This window comes from Taeniopygia guttata, chromosome Z (assembly GCF_048771995.1).
Source record: "Taeniopygia guttata chromosome Z, bTaeGut7.mat, whole genome shotgun sequence".
NCBI lineage: Eukaryota > Metazoa > Chordata > Aves > Passeriformes > Estrildidae > Taeniopygia > Taeniopygia guttata.
This window is the reverse complement of record NC_133063.1, coordinates 56,730,152-56,754,091: the sequence shown is the minus strand read 5'-3', so window position 1 is coordinate 56,754,091 and position 23,940 is coordinate 56,730,152. Positions and strand designations below refer to the sequence as shown.

The 23,940-nt window shown below is 33.8% G+C and overlaps 1 protein-coding gene across 6 annotated transcripts in view; it reads left to right on the top strand.

The window, feature by feature from the left end:
• The window catches only part of PDE4D (phosphodiesterase 4D), a 527,299-nt gene that overhangs the window by 194,894 nt on the left and 308,465 nt on the right, over nucleotides 1-23,940 (top strand). Inside the window, exon 1 of one of the 6 annotated variants that reach the window (XM_072922393.1) lies at nucleotides 1-23,940. This exon is cut by the window's left edge and continues 4,414 nt beyond it. The exons of the other annotated variants lie outside the window; for them this stretch is intronic. Within the exon in view, the coding sequence (XP_072778494.1) occupies nucleotides 23,681-23,940 (260 nt within the window). The 5' untranslated portion in view covers nucleotides 1-23,680. 6 annotated transcript variants of the gene reach the window in all.

Here is a 23,940-nt window from a genome sequence, read left to right as displayed (position 1 = left end):
ATTGCCAGATAAAATGGAAGGACATGCAAATTAATATCCAAGTTTTGTGTAGATGAGTCTCTTGAAAAGTTTCTTTTAGAGTTAACACAAGGTATGTGAGGAGATGATAGCTGAGGAAAGACTGCAACTGAAGAATAAGACACTCCACATTTTCTGTCAGGTTAGGGTTGAAAACAATTTGGTACTGGGATAGTGTCAATTAAAACCTTATATATTAGCTTAATTCCCAGCAATTAGTTAATACAGTTATATACAATGGGTAAATAACAGGCATTTAGGCTTTGGATACATGATGGTAATTCTATATAGTACTGTTCATATGGGCTTCTTCTGCACATAACATCTGCTTGACCTTTAGAAATAGTGCATTCTTCCAAATGAAAAAATAAAAAAGGTCAGAAATTTGGGCTGTTGGACAAGTATTTATCCTTGAGATAATTTTCAATAGAGTGAATCTTGAAATATGTAATATTTGGGTAGATAGGCTTGGCAAGAATTTTAAAATATAAATGTGTTCTTATATTTATGTGAATATATAATATAGGTACATGTATATGTATTATCTGAACACTCACGTGTATGTGTGTTTCTGGCGATTTATTGAAAGAATATAAAAAGACCAGCAATAGAGAAGTTGTAAATGTAAGTTAAATGTCTATAAAAACAGCTATTCTGTGTTACTATTAAGAGTAATTGCACTGCTTTCGTTGTTTGTGTATGAAGCAGGGACATTCTACTGTCTCTATGTTTAGAACATAATGAAAATTATAGACTTAGTAATAATAGATTAAATATAAAATGTCTTGAGACTAAGCAATGTACATTAATTATGACTGTGACACCTTTATTAAAATGGGGATTATATATGCACATGAAAAATATATTAGGAAGAAATTGAAATAAAGTAAATCAGTAGCCACTTTATAGAGCATTTGTTTTAACAAACATAAATTTTCTACACTTTCACTGAATAGGAAGTCTAGAAAAACCAACATTTTCCTTAGAGATCAATCTCAAATGCCATGTATATAATTTATTTTTGCTTCTGCTGTATAAATAACAGGTTTGATAAATACAGTTATGAAACTAACTTCTTGTAAATTCGGGATATATTGGGATTTTCTCTATTCCTGCTTTCATTATTTGGCATAAAAAGTGATGAGCAAGAAACAGGAAAATCTTTCTTACTTTCTAAACCTACAGTGGGAATTCCTACAAATAAACTGGAAACTAAAATGGGAAACAGAACACTGGAACATGCATCAGGTCTATGTTTCAAATTTCACCTTAGAGACTGTGAAAAAGATCTACCCAGGGAATGCCTATCAAACACAAGTTCTGTCAATCTATCTATTATTCAATTATTATATATTATTATATACAATTTTACCTATTATGCAGTTTATATATGGCTCTGCATATAAGAAATGAAACTGTAAATCCAGTCCCATTTGAATATGGAGATGAGACTTTGTTCCTCAGTGTTTTCCCCCAGTTTAATTAGAAAGACAGAACTCCTTTAAAAATGCAGGTAAATGGACAGTTTTGCAATCTATGAATGTGTTTTGGTTTCTTGATTATATCTTGTTGTTTGATAATCAGCTATGGTCACTCTTCACTTCCTTGCTACTTAACATGGAATTGATAATAAAACACCCCACTCTAGCTGTGTAATCTGAAGTGCTCTTAATTAATGGATAAAGTTTCCAAGATGATGAACAGCTTTTAAAAACAGTTGTCATTTTCCAAAATCTAAGAATATTATAATATCCAATATGTTCTATCATGGTTCTTTGTTTTGTTTTGTTCTTTTGTATTTGTGTTTTTTAAAAAATTTTGTCACAATATATGTTTTTTATAAAATGCTGTGAACTAGTTATAATTGTATGTTTGCAGGGAACACTAACCCTGTTTTGCTGGTAGTTTTGCCAAATGATATGGTCATATCTACTGTGAGGTATTCTATTTAGTACAGGGAGAAGGTGTGCTGTCTGAAGAGTAGGGAGTAAGTACCTAACCTAGTAGTATGCCTTTCATGGCTTTGCTTTTTATAAAACCAATTTACCTACCACATTATTAAACAAAAACAACTCAAATTCTGCAAGTGAAAAACTTTCTAGATTTCCAACTACAGAGGAAGACACCTGTAGAAGCAGAGGCTACTTCTCTAACTAGTTATTTAGCTTAAATTCTGCTCTACCACCTTGTGTAAATTGAAAGGCTAATGAAAGCCAGGTGACTTACATGCCAATCTAGACATCCCATAGCAGGGTATATAATAAACTGTGAAATACTGAACAGTGAAGTGAGATGCAGCTGTGGTTGCTCAGGCCTTTTATAGTTTTCATTAAAATGTTATTTTGTCTGTTGCCTTAGGTACCATCATATAGGTTATAGGAAATTTCTAGAATTTAATATTAAGAGTCTATGTAAGAGTGATGATACCATGTATATGCAGTTGTAGAAGTATATAGAACACTGAATTCTAATTTTTTTTACCATAAACTCATATCTGCAGCCTTTTAGTGGACAGCCTATTGTATGACTCATATTTCCTTAAGCACTTGAGATTGTGTGTTTCCCTAGAGAAGGGAAAGGATGTTCAATAGCATCTGGTGGAAATGATAACACAAATTGTAATTTGTAGTAAAGGTTCATTTAAAATAATATTTTTATTGTAGTGCAATTTAGAAATCTTAGTACTCAGAGGATGAGATACTTTAGAATGGACAGCTAAGGTGATGTTGCACTGTACAAAGGATTGAAGAATACTACTTTGCAAATCCTTGTTCGTGATTGCTCTCTTTGAAAAAATGTTCATGTGTGAGTTCTTTCTTTAACAGTCTTCTGTGGGATATGCAGCATATTTTGATTGTTACTTGATGATATACCCACCCTCTTTATTTTTCTTTCCACGATTATATATTTAATATTGTTTTTAAATGAGATAATAAATGTGGCTAACAAATTCTTCCCATTTTATTCTTCCCATTGCTTGAACTGTTTGACTTTTCTCTATATAATACTCTGATTTAGTGAATTTAAACTAGTGAAGAATCAGCATAACACTGAGTAAGATGTACCTGAAAATGTCAAAAACAAATTTCAGCTGATTTCTGGTAGAGTACCTCCAAAGTAAGTATTTCTAGGAGGATGTCACATCATTTTATTATTGTGTAAACAGAGTTTGGAGAGTAAAAACAGGCTCTGACAGATAGTTTTTAAATGAGAAGAAAGCACTGATGTGATATTGAAGATGAAATATCAGCAGAAGCCCACAGGGTAATCTAGAACACAGTAAAATTAAACCCAGGTTTTCAATGATAAAATTCAGGGTTAGGTATCAAAAATATTAGATTAAATATAAGATTAAAGGTACATAAAAGGGACCAAAAAATCTTTGAGGAAGACAAAATTGTAGTGAGATAGAATTGTAGTGAATAATTGCTATGAATCTGCAATTTTTTTCAATAGTGGCTATATAACATTTTAATATTTTCTTCACTTAAAGCCCTAATATTTCAGCACTATAATGATGGTAACCTAGTTACGTCTATGCAATAGCTCATTATTGGAAAAACATAATCAAGACTCATTACCAAGAACAGACATTTTTAAATTCAAAATATATGCTTGGATTATTTATTTTTTGTGGAATTGAGTTAAAGATATTGAAATGGTTGAAACAGTACAATTTACTAATTTTTGCTGTCTTCTGATGAAACTTTTCTGGGCTTGGGACAATACAGCTGTCTGAAAAAAGCTGTGGTTCATTACTATTTTTATTTGTATGATCAATTTTCCTGAGTTTTGGTTGTAATCCCTAGTGTTCAACCTGCCTTTTGTTTGACAGGAACCTGACAGAACAAATTGAAATGATAATTTGTCATTACTGTACATAAGTAGAAACCTCGCAGATATAATGTAGCAAAACCACCACACATTTCACCAGACTGTGTTTATTGCCTTTTAAAACACATTTATCGTACCAAGGTCATGTTGTGCACTACAACATTTCATCTTTTGTTGACAGTAATTATTCTCCCAGCTCAATGAAAACCAAGTTTGTAATGCTTTTCATGAAAATGATTACTTGGAGATACTGCCAAATTTTAGGTAACTTTTCACATTATTTAAAAGTATATGAGCTTCAGCTGCCAGGAATAAAGGCAGAATAGTACTCTCTTACATTAATTTTGAATCTTTCACTTTCTATTGTTTATTGCCTTTGTACATTTTAATGATAGTTTTGTCACAACAGTAGCTTACAGCCTGTGGTGTGGACAGGGGCATATATGGGCCTGCCTTCGTTATTAACATTTTAGTAGTTTGAAGATTGCTGACCCATATTTATATGTGCAAAGTATCTCATCCTTGAATTAAAGTTCACTCTATAACAGAATCTTTTTGGTACTTGTATATGTCTGTATATCCAAGTCATTGTATATATCTATATATCTGTTTATGTCTGTATATTCAAAATGCTAAAATATTATTTTTGCATTCATATATGCTCTTAATTTAAATTTCATCATCAGACAACTGGTGAAGATTATGGCCACAGTAGTCAGATGGCAGATTTTTCAAGAGAAATCTTGCCTGCTTTAGGCATCCAATTGAATTATTTGTTTTCATATCTATTCAGCATTGCAGGACTACCTTGGAAACAATGGGAATATTTGGCATAGTAATATTTTGCATAAGCAAGCTCAATACCTTTCATCCTGAATACTCTAAAATTATTTCTTATTATTCATCATAAAAATCTATGTCTGTGTAATCATATGTGTAAACATAAGTTTACTCAAGGAAACTGTTATTTAATGTCAACTACAAAGCAGAGTGAATGAAAGAACGTAGGCCTTTTTTAAAAAAAGTTTTTCATCTTGAAAAAAATTAAATATCCCTATACCCCATCTAAAATTAATTAAATACAATTCAATGACACAAGTATAATTTGCAGTCATAAACAGAAGCAGATCCAAACAATATCATACTGTAGGAAACAGAGCAGCAAGGCAGCATCTATATCTTCTCCTACTACTAAAGTGATACTATTTTCTTCCTTGAGTTTCTGTGTTTAAAGGTATTTTAAGTAGCAAGATACAGGTAGTTGTTTTCTTATTTGTGCAGGCCACTCCAAGAGGAAATATTACTGTGGAGTGCTTTGTATCTTTTCTTGTCAAGCCAGCAAAGAAGCTGATTCCAGCAAACAGGAGTTAGCAGTTCTCCTGAAAAAGTAAAAGTAGAGAACAGAGACCACAGTTTTAGATTGGATCAGGAAGTATAATGACAGGAGAATGCTGTTACTTCAGAAAGGAATAATCAACACACAATGTAAATCATTAGAATAGAATATTTAACCAGTTAACTGTTTCATTTAATATAACTGTTGATCAATTCCTGAAGTTGCAGCTAGAGAAAACATCCAGTAAAGTTGGTTCTTGGTAAAACAGGATGCAGTCCATCACTTCCCAAGCATATTTGCAGCATAAATAATTTTATGCTTCTCTATAAAGAGCTTTGATAATATTTCAGTATTTCTTCAAAATATAACTGTAATTGTAAGATTTAAATTCTTAATCAACATTTGTTGATTCAACTGATGTATTGTACATGTTTTACATCATAAGACTGTTAGGATATGCATCTCATTTCAAGATAAAAATAAAAACTGATCTAAATCTTACAAAAATCAGATCTGTGATCTCATGTCTGAACTGTCTGCAACAACTCTACAGAAATTCATGCTAGTTCAGAGTGTATGCCAGTTTAGGGAGGAGTGCATCAGTATCAAATCTTTGTTTTCTAAGAAATAAATACTAATAAAATTCTAATATGAAGCAGTGGTAGGAGTAGTAAGTCTATAGTCCTGACTGCGTGCCTTTTAAATAACTCAGACTACCCTTTCCTAAACTTGAAAAATTAGCTTAAGGAACAGCAGAAGTAAGAGAGCCTGCTTAGCTACAGACTGGGGCCTTGAGGCTGATTGGTTTTGGTGTCTGAAGCAGTATGTTCTCAAAATGAATATTTTAAATGAAGTTGCATCATCCATAAATATTCTATCCCATGTGTGTCCTTTGGATGCAAAGTTCACAGTAAGCCTATTTAGTGAAGCTGCAAATACAATTTTTCTCCCTTACCTGGCTGCCTTACAGAATTTACAATCAATACATACTGTTGCTTTGACTTTCTTAATATTTACAGTTTCTTCCTTTAATTGGTCATTTTTTTCCAAAGTCATTATGAAAAAAACTCACATTCTCCTTAAGACATTAACATAATCAAACTAAACATATTGAGGTATTTTTGGTAACATGATATTTAATATTTTAACCTGAGACCCTTCTCTTTCTAGCTGAAAGTTTATTTTGGGTAATGTTAATTGACAAAAAATTAATTTAAATTATTATTATTTGTTTATACTTTTATAATAAAACTGTTCTTCACATCAAAATGCAAAATTTGATTTATTGAAAATATTCCAAGAAAAAACTAAAAATCCCACATCTCTATAATTGCCAAAAAAAATAAGTGTAGATAGTTATTTAGAAATATATATTTTAAGTTTAATCCTCTATCTATGTTTATAAACTTTGTCTTATAAAATTAAGTTTCAAGAGAGGGATACCTGTTCATTTACATCTGTAGAATCTCTTGAACCCTTGTCTCCCTTGTCTGTTATTTCAGGGCAGGTTTAATAAATCTACCCTCCAGCTGCCTCTCTTACTCCAAATGACATAGAAGATACTAATTTCTATATTTAATTTAGTTGTCAATTAATTGGGATTATGTGGAGATTTTGGTGGGAATAATTTCAAATGACACATCTTTCTCACCTGATTTACTGTGCAAATGATAAGGCTGATTCAAAGGAAAAGGTAAAAAATGCATGGTTTGAGAAGCAAAGAGACCTCATTTCAAAAAGTGACCATCTTAATCTACAATGGAGTAACACTCTGAGCATCTGAATTTTTTGTAATTATTTTCTGCACTTTGTACCAGTACTTTGCTCTAAGGAAAAATTTTCTCTGGAGCTAATTTTAGCAGAGAAGAATCCAGGTTTCCACACTGTAGAAACCTTAAAATAAATATATCTGAGTATTCTGCTGAAGAGCTGACATCTATAGTTTAAGGAAAAGTTCAGTTCTCTCGTAGTTAGGTTTTTTAAAAATTTTATTTTAATGAAATTATTTTGTCATTTGTTGAATGTCTCCTTCTCTTTTTTTCTTCATTTAGTTTAGCCCTTATTTCAAATCTATGGCAAAACCAAATATTTTACATGCCCAAATCCATTAGGTTGCCTGGATTTCAGTGGTTTTTGGTTTTGTTTGTTTGGTTTTTTCATTTCTGTAAAAATGTTTATTATGTTATATAAGAAATGACTAATAGATGTCCATATAAAAAAATAATAGCTTTCATAAGATCTTGTTGCTTTATATTCTGAGAGCTGGATGTGCTTGATGTGTGAACAAATTTCTTTCAAGCACTCTTTTAACTGCCTAATCACCCTGTGCTCATGTGTACTTATTTACTTAAGCTTTGCCAGTAAAATTTTATTTTGTAGCTTATCTAATTTAACTATGTGGATAACTGGTTAGCTTTTGGTGGTGTGCCAAAATCACAAGTATCTGTGTAATTTATTTGGTTTTGGTTTTGAAAACTAACTTCTGGGACTAGTTTGGAAATGTGGTATTTTAACTGCCATAGTGGGGGACACTGTATTCTGCTGTGAGGATTGAAGAGAAAATCATGTGTCAGCTTAGTAGAGTGAACTACAGTTATAACTTTGAGCACTGTCCCAGAAAGAGGTTGCGTGTTATAACATCAAAAAGAACAAAGAGACACCCAAGAATAGGTTTTGATATTATTGAAGCAAAATACTTTTTCATTTGAACAAAATCTAAAATTTCAATTGTGATCTTACAAAAGTGCTAGTTATGTTATTTATTTCAGAATGTTATTTATTTCCTACAAGAAAAATGTGCTTAATATTATACTGAAGCCCTTTTTTCTGGTGTGTTTTACTAGTATACCTCACCACTGTTTCTTGTTACCTCCTCATGATGCTTTGTTGGAGCATTCAAAGAACTATTCTGAATTAACTTGAACATTGTTAAATATATTTAGTAGGACATTTCTCCCCTCCTGCAAGAAACTATTAAGAGATATTATAAAATATATGCCACTGTTATGTGATGACAAAGGAATTCAAACATTGGAAGTAGATAAATGCTATTACTAGGGTGTCAATATGCAGATCAAAAAGAGGACATATTTTATTGTGTTTTTTTTTAAATAATAGGGTAAAGTTTGGAAATTTAAACACCAAACAGAGGAAGTATTGGTTTTTCATACTGGTATTTAAATCACACCTCAGACAATGCATTTTTTAAAATGGTAATAGTTTGCAGGCATGTGTAGGTTATTTTCTTTTGTTTATTTGTATAGGGTTAGGTCAAATATATGGTGAATGAAACAGCTCAGGCAACAGAAAAGTGTGGGCTACTTAAGATGGTAGAGAAGTAAAATGACTGTTACTCCAGTAATTAAAAGTAAGAAGAGAAAAATTAGAAATTGTAATTTTTGTTTTGTGGAATGGTAATTATATTTTCAGTCGGAAGAACTAGAAAAAAAGATTTATATGGATCCTTGGTAGGATCTGATGATCATCTGATTTAATCATTAAGTGCCACTGAGCTAATTTAAGGAATATGGGGTCGTGGTCTTATTTATTTTTAGTTTTCTTGAAGCAAATAATTAAGAACACGACTCAAATCTGAATGAATCAACCCTTTTTCTGGGTAAAAAATTCATGCTTACCCTGGGTAGATAGTGGTAACTGTGTGCTGTAATAGCTGTTCCTTCTTTTTATTGTTCTGACTTTTGTTCTGCACCTGTTTTTATAAAATATAAGCAATTTAGGTAAAATTATGATAAGTTTTCACAGTAAATCAGAGCTTGTGAGGAGTTAAAAAACCTGTTTATTTTCAATACAAAGTAACTTTCTTCAATACTATGCTTGCAAGTGTTTTTTCACATTTTCCATTTCACTACTGGTAGTAGTAAAGACAAAATTCGACTTTGTCGAGGCCAAAGCCCAGATCTTTTTCTAAGGAAGTGGGCCCCCTCTACTGTTAGAGGGGAGTAAATGCTGTTGCGTGCAGGTTTCTTTTTTCCTTTACTTAGTGCAAGTACGAAGATGACATAGGACAGAAAACGCAGTAACCAGAATCTCAGATGTTTTTTTTTTCTTTCTTCATAATGCAGCATGGGGTTATATGTAGAGATGTGGTATGCTATTTTCGTTTTATGCATGTGGTGGTCACAATGGTAGAGTCTCAGGAAAAAATGAAAGGACTTGGTGGCTTGTCAGATCTCTACTCTAACTCCCAAGTTTTTGGCTGCACAGCTTTAGGTCACTAATTTTTCATATGTACTTCTACCTGTGAGACATCACTCGGGCTTCAGGAATTTTTTTTTTTTTTTTCATGTGTGTATGTGTTTGTTTCTAAATCTGTATTTGAATAATATTACTTTGCACTAAAAGTAACCTTTTAAAAATAAATTTGATTACAGCACAGAGTGCCAGGGAGCCATATTTTTACACTGGTGTCTGAAAAAAAGGTATAATTTTATTTTCTTCTGCTGGTAAAGAAAAGAGATGCATTAACTACAGGTTACTTACCTAATTCCTGAAAAAGGAAATACAGGAATTACACTTTTGAAGACCGCCTTCTCTGGAACTGTTTCATAGTTGTTTTAAAAATAGCAACTTGGTTATTTGCTGGTTTTTCTTTCAATTAATGGGAATCAGTTCTAATAAAAGGACTTCTTAAGACATGTTTTAACACTGTGAAGGCAGTTTCCTTATCTCTGCATGAGTTTTCATAGCCTGTAAAGATAACCTAACTATATGTATTTTAGGTCCTTTGAATTATTAATATTTTATTTTAAAATATAAAGAGGTATTTATGAAAGGCAGTCTTCGTCATATGCAAAGAGAAAGATTCTTTTATCCACTTGTCAGCGCTCCTAAGTATGAAAATATTGGTACTTGTTGAAAAAGGTTAGAAAACAAGTTTTTAGTGTAGGATGTTCTCCATTAATATAAGCAAGAAATGCAATTTTCTTACTTGTAGTCTGAGAGAAATGAACTGAATACACACTCTATTTATGACAGAAGAATGGGATTTGTATTACCGTATGCTTACTACAGTTGAAGATAAGAAGCATATAAGAATCTGAGGTGATGTTGCAAGAATATTCAAGAGACTTTTATACTATATTTCTGTATTCTTAAAGCAGTCCTCTTAAATACTTTCAAAGGTGAGATGTCTCTCCTGCTGTGCAGTGTTCTTAATATGGTAGTTCTGGGAGGGGAAAATGGATTTTTAAAATTCTTTATCTTCAAGAGATACTTGGAAACATTGTCATTAGAAGTCTCTTAAAGTCTCTGTGTTTCCTTGAGAAGGATTACATTACTGTTATTTTTTAGCCCAACAATCATGTTTTATGCAAGTGGAGATGGAAGTGTTTTCTCCCTTGAAATAACTTAATTCCATATCAAATATAAATCCAGATTCACTTATTGGAAGTGATGGACTCCAAGTCCATTCAGAATTGAAGATGACTAAAAACTAGCAAATTTATAAGATATCGCATTTGCAATAACAGCTATTAGGAGTCATCACTATAAATTTTCATCAATCCTTTATAATTTCACAAAAATCTGCATATTTTAATCATTTTACTCTCTTGGTACTTCAGCATATCTAATCTTTCAGGCTTGCAATAAAGACATTTTGTGAAAACTGCACTTTGAAAATCCTACACTTTAAGCATGTTTCTAAATTCCTTACTCTCATTTCCTGTCCACAAGCAAACCTTATGTTAATTCTGATGCCTTTAGGTATCTATTGTCTTCTGGTGTTCTCATTTTTTCCCTCTGCTGTAATATGCAGAATGCTGCTATTAAAAACGTCTGCTGTTGTTCAATTGGGGCTTTTCCTTTTCTTCCTAAACATATTATTGAATACATTTGTTCCTCCTCTTTTTTCCACTCCACACGAAGTTAAAAGTCAAATTGCTAATCTTCAAATCTCTACAGTTTCCATTTCAGAAATTCTTTTTCACTAGCGTTTCCCTCTTGCATGTTACCATGATTTTTAACTATTAAATGGAGACCACTGTTAACTCTCCCTTAGAACAGTTGTTTGTGGAGAGAGCAATGGTTCATCAAGCCCAGAATTTATTTTTTGTCTGTGATTTTCTGCATAGGCAATTTTCTAAGAAAAAATCTTTTAAGAAAAAGTGTAAGAACAGCACAAGCATCTATGATAAGCCAACCAAGACATTTTCATCTCTCAGCCATTTTCATTTTTGAATCTTCTATGCAGGATGTGGATCCGATTGAATTAACAGTGACATGAATTTCTTTGCCATGAATTTGTTTAGAGTGCCCTTCAGCTCGTACAAACTTTTGTTATATGTAGCCACTCTTCACAAAGACTTCCAGAGATCAACTACGTGTTACATAAAGAACTGAATTGTTCATCTTTGAACTTCATCCCCATTAGCTGCATGTCGTGCCCTGTCCCCAAATCAGAAAGCAGAACAAAATATTTAGCATATCACCTTTCCTTAGGCATAATCTTGTAGATGACTTTGCCTCTGATTTGCTTGCATTCTGTTTTTCTTATATATTTGCTGTGTATTATTGTGGGTTTAACCTAATTGTGAAAACCTGTATTAATTTTTAAAAATTCTCTGGTCCATAATAGTGAGTGATAAGACAGCATGCAGACTCAGAGAGTCCCATATGTTCCTGAGATCAGCCTCCTGCTACAGCATGTTGCTCAGGCACTGCATACTTGGGTTTTGAGTATCTCCATGGGTAGAGTTTCTACAGCCTCTTGAGACAGCATGTTCCAATGTTCATCCATCCTCATGGGAATTCTTTTTTTATACATCCAGCCAGAATATAACATGTTCCAACTTTTATCTACTGCCACTTACCTGCACAGTTCTTCTGTAAGTCTCACTCCTTCTTCTCTACACCTTCTTATTATGTGGTTGCAGACAGTGCTGAGATCGCAACTTAATTTTCTTTCCTTACAGATGAACAAACCTACTTTTCTTAGTCTTTGAGTGATTCTCTGGACTTGCTCCACTATGTCAGTGTCTTTCTTGCACTTAGAAGCCCAAAAGTTAGCATGCTATTCTCCATGCGGTCTTAAGAAAATCACTTCATTCAGTCTGCTGAGATCAATTTTGTTGATACAGATAAATATGTGGCCTTCATTGCAGCAAGGACACACTGTGGAAGCTGATTAACTTGCTAAATATGTTCCTGTCCACTAGAAACCTCTGGTCTTTTCTGGGTGGCTTTTCCCTTTCTAGACAGAAAAATTCCTGTACCTACTGCATGGAGTTATTCAATTCCAGCTATAACATTTTACACTTAATCATTGTTGAACTCCTTGACAATTCTGGCATCAAAATACTTTTATGCCCCAAATAGCAGCCTTGCCTTCCATTTATCAACCACCTCCAGGCTGGTGTCACAACTGCAGCTCTCTGTTGCAGATGCAGAAAACTCAAATTCTGTAGCAGCCTGGAGGTGTAGGTTAAAAATAGAAATTCAGATTTGTCAGTGTTTAAGACTAAATGTGTTTGAACAAAGAAAGAAAACTTTTATTATAGGTCAAAAACTACTAGTAATTTCACTGCTCAAGAACAGTCAAACTGTTATGGTGAATATCACTGAATAGCAACAGAGTGCAAGAGAGTACCTTCAAGCTAAATTCAGTGATTAAAAAAAAAAAGTATAAAAAATGTTGCTAATGGGTGTTAGGGAGGTTTCAGGTACTATGTTTTTCTTCCTCTCTGGGTTCCTATGTTCCATATTTGCGCAGCTTACCTCTGCAGTGACAATGTTTGCCATACACTGTTTATTTACAGGCACTCAGAGGAGCTCAACTAGAAGCAGATTTTACAGTTTCAGCCTCGTGCCCACCACTTTGCCTCTCACACAGCTGTGTCATTTCTCCCATCCTCTAGTCACTTTAAAACAGTGTGCACAAGAAATTATACTTGGTGCTTTTAATTTCATAACTTAAAAAAAATTAAGTTCTATGAACTAATTAATATGCTGTGAGGAAAAGAATCGCTGGCTGAAGACATTCCTTGCTTCCAGTATTACCTAGAATGACAGGGCGTGACATATTTAACTCTGATTGAAATATACAGGCTTGACCCTTCAGGTGGAAAGTGTGAATCAAACTTTTTCTACTGACCAGTGATTACAAGAAGATACAGTTCAACTCAGATGAAGTAACACTGGTTGTATTAGAGAGCTTCTTGAATTAATTACATTCAATTAAGGATCTTTCTCTTGTTCCGTACTGTATGACTTGAAGGTATGCCTCCCCTTATCTGTAATGCAGAGTATAATTTCTAGCTGTGTTCAGAAGACAAAAATTAAGAGGGAAAATTGTAGTTGCAGTGGAAAATTGGAATAGCACTGCTGTGGTTTAATGCCAGCTGGCAACTAAGCATCCCACAGAACTGGAAGAGTAAAGGTGAGAAAACGAGTGAATTGAGATGAAGACCGTTTAATGGCACAGAAAAGGAAGTAAATAATGCTAATGCTAATGCTAATGCTAATGCTAATGCTAATGCTAATGCTAATGCTAATAATAATAATAATAATAATAAATGTTGGAATACACAAAACAAGTGGTGCCCAGTGCAATTGCTCATCACTCCCTGATTGATGCCGCTTTCTAAGCAGTGGCCTCCAGCCAGCTTTCCTACTATTTTAATGTACTAAGAATGATGTCATATAGTATGTCCCCTTGGCCAGTTTGTGTCAGCTTGTGTGTCTCCAGCTTTCTTGTTGGCTGGACATGAGAAACAGGGAAGTCTTTGACTTAACTACTACTTAACAACAATTAAAGCCGTCAGTGTTTTATCAACATTAGTCTCTTATTGGATCCAAAAAACAGAGCACCGTACAGCTACTAGAAAGAAATTAAAGTATATCCCAGCCAAAACCAGGACTGGATTTACCCCTTATATAATACCATTTACAAAATATTCAGATTCCACACTTTCCAATTAATCACCTTGCCTGTCTTTTGATATATAAACATAGATACCATTCCCTTAGGAACGAAAATAATATCACCTCAGGGGGGATTTCGCTTTTTCTCAGTGGGTTCTCCTTTTGGTTTTAAAATGACAAAATCACAGAACAATAAAAGTTGTAAGGGGTTAACCTGGTGCAACATCTCTGCTCCAGCAGGGCTATCCTAGAGCACGTGATGCAGGATTGTGTCCAGACATTTCTGGAATATCACCAGTGTGGGAGACTCCACAGCCTCACCAGACATCCTGTTCCAGTGCTCTGTAGGCAACCTGCACAGTAAAGAAGTTCTTCCTTGTTGTCCAGGTGGAATTTCTGTGCATCAATTTCTGTTCCCTCTTATCCTGTTTGGCACCACCAAGAAAAGCCTGGTCCATCCTCTTGTCACATACCTGTATACAGTGACAAGTTCCCCTCTCAGTCATCTCTTCTTGAGGTTGAACAGCCCAGCTCACTCAGCTTTTTCTTGTAAAAGACATGCTCCTGTCCATTTATCACATTTCTTACCCTTGGCTGGAGCTACTTAGGAGCTCCATGTCTCTCATCCTGAGGAGCCTGGACACAGCACTCCAGGTGAGGCCTCACCAGAGGTGAGTACATGAGCAGGATCACCTCCTTTGATCACAATGAGATCAAAGTCCTGTGACTGCGCACAGACCTATATTTCATCCTGTTTGTTCCCCATATTGCAAGTATTGGTTTACATTTGATTGTGTCAGTATCCCAGTAGGATTGCAAAGGATTGCCCTATAGTACTGTCTTGTAATGAAGTCTCACTATTTGTGCTTGCTTGGGCCTCCTTTTGCTACTGTTGTAGTCACTATAACTCTGCTCTTCCCACACCTTGTCTCTTCAAGACTGGAAAAATTCCTATCCCCCTTAAAATTTGGTTTAAGGTCTCAACAAGCTCTGTTAGCTTGTCAGCTAAGATCCTTTACCACCTTTGAGGCAGCCTCATTTTTTACCAGTAGGCTCACTGTTGTTTAAACTGACTGTGACTAAAACCTCATTTTTTTTTCTGGTAACACCTGTCTCAAAGCCAGATATCCATCTGCACGATTCATCATTCAGAGCAAGTGGCAGGACAGAAGAGAATACAGCATGTGCCCCAGGTCCCTTGACCAGTTGTCCTAAGGCCCTGAATTCTGCCTTGATTGTCCACAACCATTCTGTTGGGACCTCAACACTGCTCACCTAGAAAACCAGTAGAGGGTAAAAATCTATGTGCTGGATCAGGCTAGGAAGTTTCTTGATGACATCCCTTACCTGGACCACAGTGATAATGCACCTCCTGATGGGATGGGTCTGGTTAGCATATTGGGCCCTCCATTCCTCTAAAAAGGGGACAACTATCCTTCTTTTCTTCATATTTGAGGAGACTGTGATGGAAGGGGTGGGCTGCCCCACCCTAGGCAGTCCCTCTATCCCAGAAGGACCTTCATCTACTTCCTCATTTCCCTGTTTTTTTCTAATTCCAGGGCCTCACGGGGTCATGGTATAAATAAACTCAATATTTATTCTTAATTGTAATCTTAGGATGATATCTAATTATCTCAAATATAATAAAAAACCCAGACATTGTGAAAATAAGAATCAAACAGCAGAATTAGAAAACTAAATAACCATGAAGCTGCTTTATGATTTGTCATTTGGATTATCTCTTTCAGTTAATAGATTTCATGTTTTACATTCATATTAAAAGAAACCACACTAAATCCTTATTTCCTTTTCTTCTTGCTGGCAAATGTTTTTTTTTAGTGAGCTTTATGTGTGTTCTATGTGTGTTCCTTGCTAGCATTAAATAGAAGATGCTATGTAAGCATAGAAAGTATAATATAAAGTTCAACATAGAATTTTTGATTCTGCAATTGCAATTCTTTCATTTAATTTTTATGATTAATATATTTTTACTAATATCTATAATTATATGACTTATATAATATAATAATATGATTCATATTAATTTTTATGTAAAGTTAGTACGATTTGGTTTCAGACAGTAATCCAAGGGTGTGATTGTAACACAAATATTATAATATTCTTTAAAGATATGCTGATTGTTCTTGCCCTCAATTTTATAAGTGAAAAAAGAGACATTTTGATTACGGTTATATCTGACAAGAATGTTTGAAACATTGAACTTCTCTGAACATATAGGTGTCCCTTAAATCAGTTGTGAAGTGCTGGTACAGATTTGTTTAATTCTGCCTTTAAGAATTCTGGTTTAGGATTTTTCCTGTAGAGGGTGACAGAGGACTGATGATTTCTTATTTAATTATCATAATTCTCGAGATTGTTCCTGTCCCCATTTGAAGTCAATAAACATAGGTACAGAGAAAAACTCTCTATAGTAATAATTTTGGCCAGTCTATCAGGTGATCTTAAAGCTCTGCTAATTATATTTATTGCCTAAATAAATATTTTTCTTTACTTCACAGATTACTGCAGTCCTTTGGGGTATCTGATAGCAGATTTAAATCTGAAGATTTATATATATTTCAGATTTAAATAAATATATTTTATATTTGAATATATTTTTATTCTTCTGTAATTATAATTGCCATATGATGTACCTCAATTTTCTAGGTAGATGCACTAAAATTGCCACTTTCTTTCCATTTTTCTCTAGGACATTACTTATACCTATATGTTTAACTTTCTATATTGTGCATCAAACTCTAGTCTGACACAAAACCAATCTGTTACTGTTTATTATTTACTATAATTTATAAGGCATAGGCAACCAAAAGGAGTTTTGAAGGTTTCTTTCCAAGTACATTTAAAAAAATCTAACAGTATTTAAAACTGCAGAGTAGAATTCCACAAGATATAATTAAATTTCGATAAAAGATTTATGTAACCTACCTATGTCCTACTTAAGATAAAGAAAGATACACTGTAGAACTGGCAAGCACACAAATACCTACTGTTGATTCCAGAGAGTTTTCTGAAATTCATACTTTCTGGGACAATTTTATAAAGAAAAAAGTGTTATGGACTTAAAATATCCCAAGCTTTTTCATGTAGGGAGGAAATTTTTCATCCTTGAAACTCTTTCAGGGTGTGAATTCTTAATAACACTGTAGAAAGAATCCTTTGTGTTATTTGTTACAATTCTTTCAAATCTGCAAAGTGACCAGCTTAACATCTATAGAAAAGATACAAAAATTACTCCAAGTGAATTGTATTAATAGTTTTTTGATGTTCCATTTTATTTTATACTCAAAATTTTAGAAACTTCAGATTTCTAAAAACCAACTTACAATAATGGGTTTGAACTGAAGGATTTATAAGTTCCACAACCTAAAAAGGAATCTCCAGGCTCTGATGCATCCTGTTATATTAAACCCTGTTAAATAGCTATGTTCCCCTTTTAATGCACTTACTTTTTTGACATTAAGTAGTAGCTCATTTCCAGACAATGAATTAGGGATGCAGTCTTAACGTAGACTTTTAGACTCATATTCTTTTCTTCTAATCTCTCGCAGTTTTGTAAATATTTCTTTGAATTCTTCTCAGCTTTTATTCCATGATCAAAATAACAAATTATTTGAAATACAGCAGATGGTGTAGATTTCTTATAAAGTAAACTCCCTGTGCATGTGTCTGACCTCAGAGAAATGTACTTGTTTATTTGTGCATTACATTCTGGCTTAACCACCATGCTTGGAGAGCCTGGGTTAAATCTAGTTTGGTAAGACATATTGCTTGTGCTAACTTAAGAAATAAACTCTAATGTTTAGGGATCTGGAATGTTGATGTACTTTTTTTGCCAAGTACTTATGATACTTTATAATCCTTAGCCTCGATTTTTACAAAGCCATGATATATTCACTGCTCTCAGTAGGCAAAATTATGCTCCTAAGATTAGGCTATACAGTTTTCTAAAGGTTCTAACAGTTTCTGTCATGAGTCTACCCTTAAGAGAACTAGGATTACAACCAAAAACTTGCTTAGCTGCTATGCTTTTAAATTAAGTCTATATCCCTATGAAACACAGACTAGGGGATGGGTCTCAGCATGGTTCCTTCTGTGCTCTGTCCTTTCCACTGACCTCTCCTTTCCCTTCTCCTCAGGACTGTTCTTCAAACAATTTATGCTTGTAATTGTTTTTTGCTCATGTGGACCAAGTCTTTTCCTTAGAATTAGCTAACAGTGATCAGATATATTTGTGTATTGCAATGCTGCCTAACACTTTTGCCTATTCTTTGACATAATTGTATAGAAGTACATTAATTTCCTTTAATCTTACCCCATAAAATGTGGGGTTTTTTGTTTGTTGTTTGTTTTTGTAGAATCATGACAACATTTGCAAACATGATTGATGAAGTCATGTTTTACTGACTTGCAAAGTGAATTTGAACTGATTTCTGAAACATTTTTATTGGAAACTTCTCAAGAATAGAAGTGCTCTAGAATTTTAGGTGACAGCAAATGACTTTATTATAGTGCTAAACACACCATACCCAGCTTCATGGTTATTCAGTTCCTTTTTAGAAAATATATTTGTAAACGTATGTGTATCTGATTTATCTGATTATGATTTTGAAACGTGTTTTAATGCCATTTTAGGTAGCATTGTTCTGTTAGGGTGCTAAAAATGTACTCAGATCAAAGACAAAAAGTGAATACAGCAGCCTAGAATTTCCTTTTAATATTTAGAGGTACATGTGTTTCTTGTACCTTGGTCTGTTAAGGTTTTATCTCTTGGTATATGCCTGTCATTTCTGTGCTAAGTGCAACTAATCCCCTTCTTAGTTACCTGTAAGAAGCTGCATGGTACCTATGGTCTCCTCAGCAGACCATGCATGTAACTGCTAGGAAAGAGTCTGATAAACTGCCCTGCAAATGGCAAATCCATGAATACCATCCCAGCTCTTTGAGAATGTGATGACTGACAGGTATTGAACTTTGCTAACACGTAACATTTTATTAAGACTTCTATCACCTGATAATGTCTTCTTTTATCCTTTTCTTCCTCACTACTATGCTCCTCAATTAATTTATCAACCTTTCTTTCCAAATAAGAATCCTATTGTCATCCAAGATTCTTATTTTCTACTTTATCTGGAACAATTCTTTTTCATCATGCCATAACTTCAGTATTATGTTATTTGCTCCTGGAAATTAAACCATGGCATACCAGCCATTCTTCACAACTACCTCTGATTTCTTCTTTCCTCTCCACTTCTGTGCCACTGTTCGGTGCCCTAGTGCCTCAGCATGGCACTAGGAGCCTTACCACTAGGAGCCTTACAGCTACTCCTGCTTTGAGCAGGAGAGAGGATTTGAACATTACCACCTTCTATGATCCTGTGATACTGATCTGCTTGCTTTCAAAGAAGTAACACATTGGAGGGATGTTTTTGGCTTGCATTCCTATGTGTCTGGAATTCTCTACTTGGTCCCAAGTAATATGCAAAAAAAGTTCTGCTCCTTCCAAGTGACTGCACTTATTCTGTAATAAGAAAAACTGTTCAAGGTAATTTGAAATAGACATAATCACATAATAGATTTTATATGTTGATTAGCAGTTAAAATATTAAAGTAAGTTTATCATAGTCTGTGTTCAAAATAATTGTTACAAAGAAAATACTTTAAAATCCTTGTTTATTGTCTTTTATGTAAGATCAAATACTTGTTTAATCTCGCACAGTATTCTCTGCAGAACCAATTAACTTATTCTTTCTATATGCTGCAGCGCAGAAAGTCTTTATAATTAACAGAAAAGTAAGCACTTTAAGCCTGTATTTTTTTAAAATACATTTTTTCATAAGGTACATATTTCTTAGGAAAGTTTGTGAAAAGTACAAGAACTGAAAACTTTAATTTCATTTTTTAGTATCTTTAAGTGCTCACTGGAAGACAATAAAAGCTACTGGAACTTCTAGATTTTTTTGTAATGAATTTCCCCCGTTAGGAGGTTCTAGTTCTATACTTTGCCTTGAGCTTTATAATGATTCAGTTGAATGTATAGTAAGCAGAATTACATCTGTTCTTGTTAGAACTTTTACCTATGAGATGTGACTTTACAAAATCTGCAAAATTAGATTTAACTGTCAGTGCCTTTAAATAGGAAAATACAACATGCTTAAAGACTGTCAAAATGAACTTTTGGAAATTAGGTATGCATCAGCTCTCAAATTTCTTATTTCAAAAGGACCAGTGTATATATATATATTCATATACATACATACATACATATTTATTTATTTATTTATTTATTTGGATTTATTTTAATAGAAATTTTCAGTGGTTTCATTTCAATAGGCAAGAGCCTAGAAAATGAACTCATCAGAATAAAAGCATGTAAAAATATTTTTTTGGTGGAAATTTTTCAACGTTTAATAAATAATTTTTGTGCCCTTCATAAGAAAATTAGATGTTTTGATTAAAATACAGTCTAGTAGGTCTGTTTCTCAATGTTTATAGAAAAAGAAGTACTTTGCTGTCTTTTTTGTTTAACAAGTAAAACTGGAATTGCTATTTTTTTCTTTATGGAACAGTTTTCTTTCAAGTCTTCATTCTAGTACCTGTGAAAACACCTCATGCTACTGCTATTTTTCTATTTTATCTTCCCCCAGTTACTGACTCTTAACCTGAGAATTTTATCTAACTCACATAATACTTATTTGCTATTGCTGGAAGTTAGATCTCTGCTTTTTTTTTTTACAGGGAAGACTGTTCATGTTTCTATTCTATAATAAAATTAGTTCACAGGCTTTAAATTTATGAGCATGCTTGAGACTTTTCATAGCTTTTCTTTTTCCTTCGAGGACAAGGAGAAGGAAGATGGGCAGATGTGTGCCAAAATGATGTATCTGGAACATGGATAATCAATGTTCAGAAAATTAACCTACTAACCCAGTCAGGAAAAGCATTGCATTAGCTATTCTTGCAAGTAATGACTTGGTTCATTTCTTCTGTTAAAAGGACTTATCCTGTTCTATAGACATGATTTCTTACCTCTTTGAAAATGTAACAAACACTCTCAATACCTGTAATGCAAGGTGTCAATGGCCCTTGTTGACTTTAAAAACAAGGGTAATAAAACTCCTGATCCATGGACTAATGCTTTCCTCTTTCACATTTACCTTTGAAATATAGAGCACCTTAAAATATGATCCCAGGCTCACTATGATAAATGTTAATGGTCTTAATGACATTGTTGATGGTTGATCTCCAATGGGACAGTTTGGCTAGCTTTATAAAGTCACTGCAGTTGTCTAAAGACTATGTTTGGAGTAGACATCAGATGGCAGTATTTCATAGCATAAAAGGACATAACTCTTGTTATACAGACTGCATTATCTAAAAGAAGTACTTGGAATTATTATGCAATTGCTAGTGTTTTCTGCTAAAGAAGAAAAAATTACAGTCTAACAGAGGGTCATCTGTTCTTCACAGTTAAAAACATTTTAATATATCATACTTTTGTTTTGTCTACTTGTTGTTGAGTTCTGTGTGTACTATTCTTTCAATCAAGAAAATGTGGAAGCAGTTATTGTGGTAGTTATGTGTTAGTTATGATTTAATAAAATTCTTTATCTCTCTGTGAAATAACATCCTATTTCCAGTTTTAATTTTATTCTTAATGAAACAGCTTAAAATTTTGGTTTTTGTAGTTTTAATAGTATCTGGGCTTTATTCTTTGGTCAGTGTTAATTTTTACAAAATGATTGAGTTTTCTATAAAATGTTAGAGAAATACACAAAAACAATGCGCAGTGATTTCTGCATTCTGTAGTGCTGAGTTAAATTTGCAAGTACATTGTTATCAAATTTCACATATGACGCAGTACAGTTAAAACTTGTCTACATAATGGGGTTGACACCTGATAGCAATGTCATTCTTAATGTAAGCTGACCTTTCCTCTGCTGTTCTAATCTACTGCTGCCAGCATCATGATGTTCCCTTTATAATCCTCATCAGGAATTGTGGCTTCAGTGCTAAGGACAAAGGTGATTCCTCTCCATTGTGAGAGAAAGCTGCTTTTGCAGGATTTCTGATTTTGCTGCAAACCAGGGAGCAGTAATTGCCTTTCACACCTGGTCATACCATTGTAAACGCCGTTCATGTCACTGAAAGCCAAGACACTGCTTCAAAAGAAATTCTTATCACAAAGGAAAGTCTAAGACAAAGCATAAGAGGAACAATATATTGCAACAATGAAAATTATGTGAAACCAGTGTTCTAATTTAAAAAAGATATCTCTCACAGAGAAATCTCTGATAAAATGTTGGTTCTTTGTTCCTGCAGGATGAACCAGAAGTATGGTTATATCTGAAAAGACTGTTGTTGTTACTGTTGCTGCAAAACAAAACTTTAAGCAAATTTTCACCTGATTTCCTTTATTAGAGTTCATCTGCTGTTAGTGAGTTATCAACTCAGTTTAACATGTTTATAAAATTTTTGTCTTCCATAATAAATGAAGTTAGTTATTTTATTAAAACTGTAAAAAAAGTAAAAGGTTCAGATTTCATTGACAGAGGTGTTGTATCATAAAATTGCACCAACATCTTATTTGCATAATTACATTAAAATAAATATGAAATTTATTAGCTGTATGCATTCACCAAATAAATGCAAGTAGCTTTGTCTTTTTATCTTCTGGAAGTTCTCTTTGAATAGCTTTTGATATTTTATCTCCCTATCATCTGTGAATAGAAAAAAGATATTTCCTTAGTTCAAACAGTGGTAATACTATGATAAAAATACTAAAATAAGAATAAACAGATAGTAGTAGCTGTCATAGTTTTATTTTATGTCCATCTCTTGAATGTTAGATTTGCTTTTCTGAAGAATATACGGTAGCAAGTATCTGACTTTCCTAAATGCACTTGAAAACTAGTTGTGATAAACTGACTTGAGGGCACAGAGGAGAAGGCAAAAACTAAGCCTTTTTGCACTATTTAATTGTAGCATTTTTTAGCTTAATAGGTAATAATTTGGTATCTTAAATTTTTCCTAGGGACAAAGATGAACATGGTAGATCCTTGAAAAAACAGAAGAGGTTATTCAGCAGTCCCCCTTTTTCTCCACCTCCCTGAAGGTTCAGGAATAAGCAAAGGAAAGAATAATCAAACAAAAGGAGCACACATCTGATGTTTAAGCCCTCCTCCAGCACTTTTTATGTACATAACCAGAAGTCACTCAAGCAGCTGCAGCACATTAGTTTCGATAGTTTAACAGGCAGCTTTACAGCTCTGATAAACGTTGTGCTAAAGCAATTTCTTCCTCCCATGCTCACTTGCTATGATAGCTCAGAAGTGATCTTTGGCAGCAGGGCTGTGAAAGGAGTGGTAATGTTTAATCGGTTTCTGTGGAGGAGTTAGCTTGCTTTTTCCTTTGTAGATCATTATCTGTAGAAAGACGTTAAGGGCAGGCAGCACCATGTTGAAAACAGAATAGGCTGAACTGGTGCAGGGTCTCTGAACAGTTCTTGGGAACTGATTTAGAAGAGAAATATTTTAAGCAGTAAGGCCAACATCTGATTGTATTAGACCTTAATAACAAAGTTACTTGAGAAACATGGCTCAGCAGACAAGTCCAGACAATTTGCCTGTGGATAATACACACAGTCAAAATCCATGGCTAAATGAAGATCTTGTGAAGACCCTGAGGGAAAACCTGTTGCAACATGAAAAGGCCAGGACAACTCGAAAATCGTCGCCTGCTTCTCCCCGGCTGTGTCCAGTTGTTTCTCCTCGAAATTCTCCAAGGCTCTTGAGAAGGATGTTTTTAAATAGCAACATACCAAAACAACGTCGTTTCACTGTGGCACATACCTG